Below are 12,682 nucleotides of genomic sequence, written 5' to 3' on the forward strand. Positions count from 1 at the left end.
GAAGTATCTGCGGCTTCTATATTTCTGACGCCGATAGGTTTGATTATTTGGCATCTACCTTAGGTTACGTTGTAGTACCTCTTGTGGAATGAATGATGCAGATGCGAGCGTGCACTGCTGCTTCTTTCTGAAGAAAATGACATGATCCAACCCAAACTCCTATCCACCTCAGTGAGTGTGAAATTTCCCCCTTATTTTTTCCCTGCCTAAATCCAACTTGCTTTCCGACGCTTTGAAGATTATTCCAAACCTCAAAGAAGATTATTCCCACGCTCCTGTTACATTTTGAAAAATGAATGTTGGGGTATCGACACACTATTCCGACTCTCTGGTGAGAGATAAATTCCGAACCCCAGAAACACACGACGGCGAACAACGACGTGATGATGCTACAATTATGAAACTCTTCACTCTTAGTAGAGCAGCTCACCGCTGTCCACCATGCGAGAGAACTTGTCATCAGGGTCGACAAAGTGGTATTCCTCGCCGCGGACAACGCGATCGACCTCCTCCCTGACAAACGGGTACACGTCCTTCCACGCGTTGCGGCCCATCCAGCAGTCGAGGTGTCCGTAACCGGGAACCACGCGACGGCGGTACTGGAGTCCGCCGTTCGGGCCGTCTCCGCCGTGCGAACCGAAGGTGTCGCAGAGGATCTCGTACGTGCGCTCCGTCGCCTCGGGGGTGAGCACGGCGTTGTCCCGGCCGACGAAGAGCAAGAAGGGGACGCCGCGGAGGCGGCGAATGTTGTCGGGCGTCGTGAGCGGGCGGAAGAGCGGGCCATTTGTCATGACGTGGCCCTCGGAGCCTTGCTTCATGAGGAGCTGGAGCTGCGTCATGTTGACGCCGCCGAAGAAGCGGTCGATTTGGCGGTGCGTCGCCTCGTTGAGGTTGTTGTGGTTCCAGCAGCGGCCGAAGACGAGGGTGCAGCGGTGGCAGCTGGCGTTGTTGCAGATCTCCTTGCGCTCTTCGGGGTAGAGTCTGAGGGCCTCGTTGAGGGCGCGCTGGAGGAAGCTGTCATCCTTGGCCGTGCTGCAGGAGAACCAGTTGCCGAGGACCATTTTGTAGAGCTTGTCCATGGGAATGGGGCCGACCTTGACCTTTGCCATGTTGAGGGTCGCCCAGATCGGGTTCATGAAGACCTGGCTGCAGGTGATGCCGTGGACCCAGTTGGAGGGGATGGTGCCGTCCAGGAGACCGGTGGAGAAGGCGACGCTGCCCATGCAGTGGGCGATGCAGTAGACCTTGTTCTCCTGGGAGTTGCCGTCGGCGTACTTTTCGCGAATGTACTCGATGCAGGCCCGCAGGTCCAGGCGGGCATCGTAGGTGGTCCAGTTGTTCTGGGCGACCATGAGTTGGCCGATGCGGTGGACGGCGATGAAGACGCGGTAGCCGGCGCGGGTGAAGTAGTTGACCGCGTTGTACTTGATCGTGGGCAGGGCGTAGATCTGGTGGTCGACTGCGGCACCCGGGATCATGAAGAGATTCTTGGTCTCAATGCTCGGGTTGGTCGGCTCCCACATGTGCATGCGCGTCTTGACACCGTCCCGTGCGACGATGACGAAGGATGCCTTGGGAGGAGTGTCGTTGACGTAACCGTTGTAGGTGACGCTGGGGTATTGGAGAGGAGTGAAGGGCGCCAGGAAGAGGGAGAGTGACTTGCGAGTGAAGTAGGTGAGGAAGCTCGCCGCGCTGTAGGCCTTCTTAATGAGACTGCTTCCCGTGGGGGTCATGGTCATGATCTGAGAGACAAAGTCGGCGAACTGGATGTGCATGATGCCCTTGGCGACGACCTTTCCGCGGCGCCACGGCTCGTCACAATCGTGGACGGCCTCCAGGTCGCGACTGTGCTCGGTGATGGTGACATAGAGGGTGCTCGTGGCCTTCCAGAACTGCCAGGGGGCCAGGGCAACGGAGGAATCGACGACCTTGTATCCATGGAAATGGTACTTCTCGCCGTGGATGCCCCGGAGGTCAAAGTCGTACGTCATGTTCCGAGTTCCCGGTGCCTTCTGGTCGAGAATGAAGAGATTGAAGTCACCTCTCTGGACCATAAAGGGAGAACCGCGAAGAGATGGGCAGACAAAGGTACCCGTCAGCATGGCAGAGTGGTCGGGCTCCTTGATCATGGACTTCGTGTTGAAGGCCTGCACACTGAGGAAGAATCTGGCGCTCTCACAAAGGCTCTTGGCTGCTCGGTAGGCCAGCTCATAGGTGGCCCGCTTGTCAGTCACGAGCCCATCGTCGCGGTGAACGAAACCAGACATTACTTCGGTGAAGCCGAATCCTCCAGCCTTGGACTGGTCAGCATGGCGAATGAGTGAGCTTGCTTCATCAATTCTCTTGATCTCGACTTCAGTCTCTGCCGTCTCATGGGATTCTTTGGGGGCAAACTGAGGCTCCCCGAATAGGTCCAAGATGCCATTCTCGTTGGGGTGAATCTTGAGGTTTCTCCTGTGGATGTGAGCGTCGACAGAACGCTCGGCCAGGGCTGTAATAGTGGCAAAGGGGTTGACACCAATGGCACCGGGAATGACGGAGGCATCAGTGATGATAAACCCAGGGTGTGTCTCGTCGTCGTCTCCGGCGAATACCTCACCAACGTCGTTGGTGACACCGGTGGCGCCAGTATCATCGCGGGCCATGCAAGCTCCACTATGAATTATGTTAGAACCGCTCACAAATGGATGAAATATAACTTACCCGATAGGATGAACGGTCACCTGCTGACCTCCCATCAAGGCGTCGAAAGGGTTCTTGACAAAGGTTCCGCCCATGGCCTGCGTAGCCTTTGCTAGCAGATCATTGAGTTTGCGGACGTGATCGCTACGACCAACTCCGAGGAACTCAAGGACTGGTTTGTCATCCTTGAGTGTAAGCATGGCTTGACTGCTGTCATGGGACATAACCAGGTAGACTTGAGTGTTATCCATTGATCCGCCCTGGCGATACGCGCCGAATAGATGGCTCGAGTACCGAGCAAAGGCAGACCGGACCTTCTCTTGGAACGGTTCTCCAGTGGCTTCAATGCTGCCAGGCATCATCTCCAATAATGTCTGAAGGAACGGTGTCAAAGAACGAGGGATAGCTCCTTCTTGGATGACATATCCATCAAGAGGGTTCTCGTGCCCTTCACGGTCATCAATAACGGAGTTGATGGTAGGCCCGATAGGGTTATACGGGTTCGGGAAGGGCTTCCCGATCGCGTTCGCCTCCTCGTCCATGTTATATCTGAGACCGCGGTCAGTCGCATACGTCTCGGAGTAGAATAGAAAGGTCCAAACTTACCCAAAGGCTAGCATATCGCCATTGCCGCTCATGTTTTCGCCGACGCGGGGACTCAGGGGCAGTCCCATCTCCTTGCTACGGAGAAGGATCTCAGTGCTACCAATAGCACCGGCACCGAGGAAGACGCACTCCTTCGCATGCACCCACATCAAGTCTCCGTGGAGATTGGCCTTGAAGTGACCTCGGTTCCGGCCGTGCCAGGCGAAGAAAATGAGGTACCCTCCAACGCGCGGGTCGGCCTTCTTGATGAAACGAACCTCGCTCTCGCAGAACATTTCTGCGCCCCAGTTCCAGGCATCAGCCAGGTAAGTCACCAATGTAGTCGATTTGGAGCCATCATTGACACCAGTGCAGTCCTGGCCAGTCAAAGCTGATGGAGACATCTCCACACCAGTACTGTTGGGACCATTGCGGAATCTGGTTGTCTGAGGGACCATCTTGAACTTGTCGGACATGCCAAGAGCGGCAGCCTGCTTCTTGAAGAGATTGACTTTGGGAAGTTCGGGCCAGTCATCTGGGTATTGAGTGGGCTCAAGAACATCCCGAGCTCTTTGGTAAACTGAGTGACTACGTGTCAGTAATGTCTACAAAGATTTCGTACAAAATCCTATGGGGCGAATGGCTTACACTTCTCCAGACATTTGGGGTTCTCCCTGATGGACTTGGGCCAGATAGGCATAGACAAGGTGGCCTCGTTGGCTTCTAGAAAGACGTTGGCGTTCATCAAACTCGTGCCACCCAGGCCTGTCATCAGTTAGCAGATGATTCTCAACATAACAGGAAAACATGTAGTTACCATTGCCAACGACGGCGTTCAACCCCTTCCCGAAGATCAAGTGGTACATGCCAGTCGGGTCACCCTTTTCCACAGTTGTGCTGGGGAGCCAACCAGGGGCAAACTCGCCGGAAACGTGAAGCTCGTCAAAGGCATCGAGAACGCCAGTAGGATATTCACCAGGCCACTTCTCTTTTCCTCGCTCCAGTACACATACAGACTGACGCTTGCCGTTGGCATCTTGGCAACGGGCGAGGCGGGATGCGGCGACAGCACCACCGTACCCTGAACCGATGACAACGACATCATAGCTGCTGCGCATCAGCTCGACCGGCTTTGATATGCGAGGATATTGCCTTCGAGCATCGTCGGCATATGTGCGGATGTTGGCGTAGCTCCTTGATCTAGGGGCGTTGTCTTCTTCGTGAATTCCGAAAGTCGGGATTCTGTGAGATTTGCTGTATCTGATACCATTGGATGGGGGTTCCTCTTGATAAGATTTTGAAGACGCTGTCTGCGGACGTGAGTCTGTTGAAGCAGGCGAGAAGCCGGCATATCTGGGTGTCGAGCCGTTGTGGCCGTTGTGACCATTGGTGCCATTGCTGTCCAAGTGGTATCCATTGGCTTTGGACACATTAATATGACTAGGACCAGACTCAGTGCCGTTCTTGAGGCTCTCTGTAGTAGCCATTGGAGCCATGTGTGTGGCGCTTCTAGCGCTGGGATATCCAAGCGTGGATAAGGTCAGGGTATACAACACTCAAAAGCAAAATTGACGAGCAAGTGTGAGAGTCCTGAGAAGGCTCTGCTGATTAGGAAATGCTGCCAAGATACCGAGTTAATACGGTTGGTGAGTGATTGTGGGCTGTGGATGAGAGGGGTTCCGCCAGACTCTATATAGCGACAAAACAGAGAAGTAGATACACGCTTCAAGGCTGAGAAGATGAATGCGGATGATGAGCGCAGAATGAAGGGCGGAAGAGAAAAATGGGCTTCACAGAGAAGATGTAAGAATGCTTCATTGGGGGATCCACGGCGGGCCAAGCAGAGGGAGATGCGCCGCTGCGAACTATTCCTAGTAAGAAATCCCACACTAGTCTATGTAGATACCTAAACAGAGAACCCACCCTAGTCAGATCAGGAGGGAACACCACCATGGGTGACCGGGGTCCTGGGAACATCCTTGCCGACAGGCACATGGGGATACTAAGTCACTAGGTGCATTGGATGCGCTACGAACGAACGAGCTCATCGAGCTGGCAAGGACCAGTGCCGGATCCGTCATCGATTGTAAGTATGGAGGGCATACTGCGCGAGAAGAAGAGGTGACTGTTGATCTCGAGCCGAAGCCAAACCAACACGCACAGCTTAGAGAATGCATTGGCAGCATGTGAAATACGGTAACTACAATCTGAGGTCGAAATTAGCAGATTAAGGCAAGCCAGTGCCAACATAGTTTGATAGCTCTGCTATCTTGTGTCTCGGGCCCAGAGCACGAATCCGAATTCATTCATTCTTGCACTAAAAGTTGGAGCGAACCGGTCTAATGAGGCTAGCTAGAAAGCCAGGGCTTGAGACTGAAATCCGGGCCCGGGTTTATTAGTCTATGGGTAGGCAAAAAGGCAGACAATGAGGGAAAGCAACAGAGAAGACCGCAGTCTCGGCACGAGCTGAGGTCCTGAAGCCGGGGACAAGAAGACGGGGGATGGAGTGAGGGTGAGACTTAGGTTCAGCGCCATGTTTCTCGAGGTGTGAGTGGGCGGTTGCGCCGGCGCGATAGAATGCAGAGCTGCAGATGTGCAGAAGGCGTTGCCGAAAATAAGAGTAGCGTCGTGTGGATAGTAATCGGAGTAGGATTGTACTGTGCAAAGGAGGAGGGCTGATGGAGAGTTGGGCTGTGACAATCACTTCTTAGTGTGCAGCAACTATTGCAGGAGATGCGAGACGGCATGAGTCTATTGGCCGGACCGAGTCTGTCATGACCAGAAAAGAAAGAAGCTGCCTCATGATGTACATTGTATTGGGTGGTGCCATTAGGTTGGTGCCGTGGATGGGGTTGGATTGGGTGAGCTGAGTGCTACGAGCAGTACCTACCTTACCTCGGTGGGTGGACGGGAGGAAAAAGTGAAGAAAAGATACTTACACGTACGCACTCTAAAAAAGACGAATTCTCTAGGTACCTTTTCCAGGCCCAGACTAACGGAAAGATGGATCCTGAATGGCCGGTAAAGACATGTCTCTTGGGTCGCTCTTTGCGTGTGCGCAAACGGGCCAATAAAACTGGTCGAAAGTTATCTCCCCTTCGGCTTTAGCCAGGCGGCCGTTCCCAGTGGGAAGGACGAAGGAATACGTACCGTGCCGTAGATTTCTCCACCCGACGGAGTGGTTGCCCGTTTGGACTTTGACCTGAGTGAGTCCCGTCCTCTTGCACCCTTGCCCCGCTTATCTTCAACTGGCAGCCACTCCAGGGCTCAGCCGAAAGGAACTTCCGCTTGGCACGTGCGTCAAGTATCTTTTTTCCAGACCACCCTTCCCGAACAATCAGTGATTGCCTAAAGCATCCTGGGGTCGAGGATGAATTCAGCAACAGGAAAATGCTACCATGAATTGGACTTTACCCTTGACTGACCCCAGGCAGCCACAATCGACATCGAAACCCCGGTCACAGAATTCTTCAGACCCCTTTCAAATAAGACAACCGCAATCGTTGATGTTGGACGCTTTGCGGCTCAATTCCTCTTCAAGACATGGTTGAGATGGGAAAGTTTGACAGACAACAACAGACCCAGGCAATCCAGTTGTTCTCAATTAAGCCAGTGCAAGTCTGGATTGAAGCAAAATCGGCTCCCGAGCTGCCCGTCCCCCCACATGAAAGCTGAGACAATCGAGTGGTGGACTTGACTAGCCTGGTCTCAGTCCGAAAGAATGAGATAGCCATTGAAACAGAGACCTGCCAGAGTTTTGTGCGACAGGATCACCTTACGAGACTAAACCGTATCCCTACCCCGATGTGTTGGTGCAAGGTGAATTCTGGGGCCTCGGCTGGACATTACTCACGATAGGGCAAGGATTTTCATGCTACCAAGCCTTGGCCTTGATAAACATGAGGTATTGTCCTTTTCGTCTTCTTCTGCAGCTTCTACAAAAGTTTGTCGAATCAGACTACCATACTAGGCGATGACGATGTAGAAGCGCATACGCCGCTAAGAAGCATTTTATGAGGCGAAGCATGAGAATAGGTAAGACTGACATCGACTCCATGCAACTTTTTCTCGGGTCGGCTATGTAGTCAATAGGAAAGCTCGTCTAGTTCATTCATGTGATTGAGGACATAAAACTACGATTGATGCTTTACATGCGCCGGCCACTGACAGGCCCAATGGGATTGGCATGCAATTCCAGGTGACAGGGAGAAGGGTAGTGAACCGGGTTCCAACATCAAATTACACTGACCAGAATTGCGGCCTCTGTACGGAGTATTGAGTGGATGACGAAGTCCGAGGCTCCTGATGCCACAATCTCTACCCACATGTCTCGTCTGACTGTGTTCTAATCCATGATCAATGTCACAAATAGTCCGCGGTAATTGACTGCGTAATTTGGTAGCCCGTAAGCTCGCACCAACAACGCGGGCCTGCGGCAAGGGCCCGCAGTGGATCCTGGTCCGGCCCCCCTGCGGGAAGGTGGTCGCTGCGCCATCCGCTACTGCCCCGCTAATGCCATCCCGACTCGGCGGGCCCCACTCATAGCCCATCGGTGCCTTCCGAGTCTCGTCAAATGTACGGAATACATCACGACAGACCAATCCTTCCAATCAGAGTGCTCCCGAGACCCCAAGGCAACCGTCAGGCTGAACTGTGCCTCTTTCATCTTACATCCAGCTTTGCGGTCGAGTTACATCATTCGTCTCGGTCATCTCCAGCTCCGTTTTGCTGCGTGCCTCGTCTGCCTCGTCATTGGTAGATCAACAAGACATCAACGGTCAGCAATCGTGCGATGAAACATGTGTCAGGGCCGAGTCTCCCGTCATTGTCCAATATCATTTGGCAATCCACGAGTCAACCTTTCAACTCTTGGGTAGGGCTGAGTTCACTGCCCACGCGATTGCAGACTTACTGGGTAGGTACATCAGACGGCCGCTGCTGCAAGGGTCAACCCATCAGCGTCTGGCCAATGCGCCGTAACGACTTACAACGACGTTGGTGGCCTCGTCACTCATCCAGTCGTGCGCTGCCGCAACTCGATGGCATGATGCAAGGCCCGATCGACAGAAACGAGTGCCAGAGCGACGCTTATCCAGCACGGCTAAGTGACCAACGACCTCCAATCTGTTCCGCTCAGTTCCTACAGCTGTCGTACGCATCATAGTCGCAAGACGCGAGAGGCACTGGAAATGGTACGTTACGATGTACCTTGTCGAGAGACAAATGTTCTTACGTCCGTTAGGAACGCCTTCTTCAACAAATCCACCACTGGAAACACGCGATATTTATAACATGACGTTAAATAAAACATCACCGACATGTTGTGCTGCGCGGGATCTTGCTTGTGGTCGAATCAGCGTTATCGTTGAATTGTTTCACAACAGGTGAAATCCCCGGAAACTTCTCTTTATAGTAGTTACACTATCCCTATCCGAGGTACCTTGAGGAAACACAATGGGCATCGACGATAACTGTTGCTGCTTCTAGAAATCTGTTTGGCCAACGTCAGCTCGGCGATGCGGGTCTGGCGCACGCAGCCCATCTCTCGCCTTGTCAGTGTCACCCAGGCTAGCTAGGGTCAGCGGAGGCATTCCACGTCATGTATTACCTTGAACAAAAGGAGTCGTCAAGTGCGCGTGGAGTTCAAGGTCTTAAGCCACAGCCGGTCTTCATTTACCCGTTGTTGCACTGCTACATTCAGATGGGCAGATATTTCAAAGCCAGCCACGTTGTCTTGTCGCTCAAAGTATCGATCTATCGACAGGCAGAACGTAAATTCGGGCCGTCCTTCTCTCGTTGAGCACTGTGTTGAACCCTTCAAGCTGGCAATCGAGCATCAGTGCCTTTGGCAGACAGCGGAAACAGCCGCTACATGGTTGCCTGAGAGATCCTCAGACGCGTCTGTAATCCAAGGTCGACCTATCAGAGTTGACTCATATCGCTAAGACGTCTTTGAGTGAGTAGAGCGACTTTACTAGCTTCTATCAGATGTTAGAAATATCAACGGCCGACGAGCTGGCTTCTTCCCGCAGTTGAAAGTGGCTTTAGATTGTCAGCACTGGTCTCAGTATATTCTCTCGTCAGCACCTTCTCTTCACACCCATTCAGACTCGCGCCCTTCAAGGCAAAGTGGCGCTCTCTGAAGGATTCGGCTTATTCGAATCCTTCAGTCGGCACTTGGAAAGGTGGTGGTCAAAGTACTCTGGTCTGTCAAGATCTCTGCTCACACTTCACTGGCGACCAGTCATCACTCATAGAGCAGTAAGTAATTTGCTTGTCAAAAAAAGTAATTGGTATTGATTTAACTCAGGTATCCCTGCCGCCAACGCCAGCTCCGAAATACAAATAGACGTTACACCGAATTTCAAGGTCATCACTACGTCTGCCCATCGTCCTTAGACGTGGTTACCGCCACTCGCACCAACTTTTCGTGTTCCTCTTCCGAATTGCCGGTCGAGAACGCTTAGTTCCACCAGTCACCCTGGTCGTGCATGGCACGGGCAACCTTGACGAAACCGGCAATGTTGCTACCAGCGACCAAGCTGGGAAGCTCGGTCTCACCACCCTTGACGTACTCCTTGGCGGTGTTGAGGCCGTTGAAGAAGGCAGCGGTCATGATGTCCTTGAGCTTCTGGTCGACCTCCTCGCGGGTCCAGCTCAGGCGCTGGCTGTTCTGGGCCATCTCGAGGCCAGAGACGGCGACACCACCGCAGTTGGCAGCCTTGCCGGGAGCGTACCAGATGGCCTCGCCACCCTTCTCCTTGCGCTGAGCCTCGAAGACGTCGATAGCCTCCTGGGTGCAACCCATGTTGGAGCCCTCAGCGATGGCAATGCAGCCGGCGGCAATGAGAGCCTCAGCCTCCTCCTTGGAGACCTCGTTCTGGGTCGCGGAAGGCAGAGCAATGTCGACCTTGCCAACGTGGGTCCAGGGACGAGCACCCTTGATGTACATGAAAGAGCCCTTGTGGTCGAACTCGGTGAGAGACTTGCGCTGGACCTTGAGGTCGGCGATGTTCTCAATCTGCTCGGGGGTGAAGGCAGCGTCACCCTCGGCGACAAGGCAGCCCTGAGAGTCGGACAAGGAGACAACGGTGGCACCGAGCTCGATGCACTTGAGAGCGGCGTACTGAGCGACGTTGCCGGAACCAGAGATGGCGACACGCTTGCCAGCGAAGGAGCCCTTGTTGGCGTACTTGAGCATCTGCTCGACGTAGTAGACGACACCGTATCCAGTGGCCTCGGGGCGGATCAAACTACCACCCCAGGTGAGGCCCTTTCCGGTGAGGACACCCTCAAACTTGTTGCGCTCCTGGCGATAGGTTCCGAACAACCAGCCAATCTCGCGGCCAGAGACACCGATATCACCGGCGGGAACGTCGGTGTCGGCGCCAATGTGCTTGCTGAGCTGGCGCATGAAGGAGACGCAGAAGCGACGAATCTCGTTGTCGCTCTTGCCCTTGGGGTCGAAGTCGGAACCACCCTTGCCACCACCCATGTTGAGGCCGGTCAAGGCATTCTTGAAGATTTGCTCGAATCCGAGGAACTTGAGGACCGACAGGTTGACGGTAGGGTGGAATCTCAGACCTCCCTTGTAAGGACCGAGGGCGGAGTTGAACTGGACGCGGTATCCGCGGTTGACCTGGAGCTTGCCCTTGTCATCCTCCCAGACGACGCGGAACTGGATGACGCGCTCGGGGATGGAGACGACCTCGAGGGCGGTTCTGTACTCGGGGTTCTGGGTGAAGAGGGAGGAGTTCTCGAGGGTGCTGACAAGCTCTATAGGTGGTGTTAGTCTTGTTGAATCGATGTGTAAGAATAGTTGGAGATGGCAACATACCGTTGTAAGCCTGCTGGAACTCGGGCTCGGTAGGAAGGTTAGACATTTTGACGGTTGGTAGGTATGTTGTATATGAATGGTGCTTCAAGGTTGTATCTCTGAGAGGTGAGTTCCTAGTTCGTCTGGCAGAGAGAGAAGCTGATGAAGTTCCAAGTCGAGAAGATGGGGGAGAGCGGTGCGCCCGCAAGATTATATACAAATCTGGGAACCCCGTCGATCGAAACGAGAGCCAAATCGAATCGAGTAAGAGCTCACAGGCTGGCAACGGCGAAGCGTGTCGTTGCCCCATGTTCCCCCCCGGCCATCTACTCCTCCAAGCTTCGGGAGCCCCTTCATGGTGAAGGTAGATGCAGGCGGGGACCAGGGACTAGCGTGAGAGCAAGACATGTCCGGGTCGGCCGTGGGGGGCGTGGACGGTGGAAAGAGAGAGAGATAGGACTCCTCCTCCCTCGCCTCGCCTCTCACGTCTGAAGCGCGTTCATTCGGCGCCAGACCGACAATTTGTCGTGTCCCATAGCTAACAGAAAATAAAAAAGGGCTCGGGTGAAACCCACGCGGGTTGACGTAAAAAAGACTCAGCGAGTCTAGGCTGGATGAGAGTGCCGGGACCGGGCCCGGGTTTTCACGCTATGTGGCCGGCGGGGGCCTCTCGAGGTCCCTTCATGCAGCTCTCTGATTTGCTGCCGAGAGACGATTATTCACGACCATCACAAAGAGACTAAGAGACAAGAGGGTTTTGCGCTGCCGCGCGAGCGGTTGCGATCCCGGAGGCCGCGAGCCGAGCAGGCATTTGCTGGGGCGGAAACCAGGAGTCCGCAACTGGCCTGCAGGGGCACAGGGGTCTCAGGGATGGCCCGGACGCTCCATTGTTCGGGAGAGGGAAGAAGAGGACATGCCCTGGAATGCGCGAGTGCCTCTCCCATCGACAAGCCCGGCGCGCGTGTCCCAAACAGGCCAGAACCTGGGGGACGTCATCCAACAATTGCAGCCCATGCCCGCGGACCCCCCACCACTGGCACATGCTTCCGCATGCACGGATTTCTTCTGTGTCTCGCCCTTCTTTCTTGACCTGTCACTGTCACTGTCACTGAGAAAAAAAAAAGGGACCCCGTCAAATGTTGCTGTCATCGGAAATGTCCTTGCATGCTGTGGCGTGCCACTTGGGAACAAGAGCCGAACTGTAGTCCTATCAACCGTCTCTTATTGGTTACCCTGGGCGTCGAGATACAGCAAGGTAGATCAAATCTTCAAGTTTTCAAAGCTGGGCTTCTAGCTCTACGACGCTAGAAGCCCATCTGCTATTCGCCTGTCCATATACACTTCTCCCCAAATCGTCGATGCTGGTGCGGCAGCGCTGATGGCGGCACTAGAGAATTATCTGGGAAGGGGAAAGGGGGCTTGTCACAATTTGGCCCATGACGCAGCAGGCGTCATGTCTTGCATAGACCCATGGGGTGTTCTTTTGCTTTCTCCATTATGCCACTTGAAGGTTCGAGATAAGGAAAATCGAGAGACGAGGATTTGCGACACATGTGAATTGATCATTGCAATTCGTAAGGTGTGGTGAGTGGTTGGACT

The 12,682-nt window shown here is 54.0% G+C and overlaps 3 protein-coding genes across 3 annotated transcripts; 1 reads left to right on the top strand and 2 right to left on the bottom strand.

Moving 5' to 3' along the window:
- Positions 1-13: 13 nt before the first annotated feature.
- On the bottom strand, positions 14-5,029 carry HER10_EVM0011019 (glucose-methanol-choline oxidoreductase). The gene is made up of 5 exons (XM_035480461.1): positions 4,085-5,029; positions 3,916-4,032; positions 3,289-3,847; positions 2,704-3,231; positions 14-2,655 (listed from the first exon to the last, which is right to left on the bottom strand). The coding sequence occupies exons 1-5, from the start codon at positions 4,761-4,763 to the stop codon at positions 414-416; spliced, it is 4,125 nt and encodes a 1,374-aa protein (XP_035333324.1). The 5' UTR covers positions 4,764-5,029; the 3' UTR covers positions 14-413.
- A 3,030-nt stretch (positions 5,030-8,059) lies between these two features.
- HER10_EVM0010725 (uncharacterized protein) lies at positions 8,060-9,007 on the top strand (the record flags this gene model as incomplete). Its single annotated transcript, XM_035480176.1, has 1 exon — positions 8,060-9,007. The coding sequence occupies one exon, from the start codon at positions 8,060-8,062 to the stop codon at positions 8,429-8,431; it is 372 nt and encodes a 123-aa protein (XP_035333279.1). The 3' UTR covers positions 8,432-9,007.
- Positions 9,008-9,572: 565 nt separating this feature from the next.
- Positions 9,573-11,711, bottom strand: HER10_EVM0002459 (glutamate/Leucine/Phenylalanine/Valine dehydrogenase). Its single transcript, XM_035472169.1, has 2 exons — positions 11,105-11,711; positions 9,573-11,043 (listed from the first exon to the last, which is right to left on the bottom strand). The coding sequence occupies exons 1-2, from the start codon at positions 11,391-11,393 to the stop codon at positions 9,731-9,733; spliced, it is 1,602 nt and encodes a 533-aa protein (XP_035332285.1). The 5' UTR covers positions 11,394-11,711; the 3' UTR covers positions 9,573-9,730.
- Positions 11,712-12,682: the final 971 nt, after the last annotated feature.

The sequence above is a fragment of the Colletotrichum scovillei genome (genome assembly GCF_011075155.1).
Source record: "Colletotrichum scovillei strain TJNH1 chromosome Unknown Contig00006, whole genome shotgun sequence".
In the NCBI taxonomy this organism is placed as follows: Eukaryota; Fungi; Ascomycota; class Sordariomycetes; order Glomerellales; family Glomerellaceae; genus Colletotrichum; species Colletotrichum scovillei.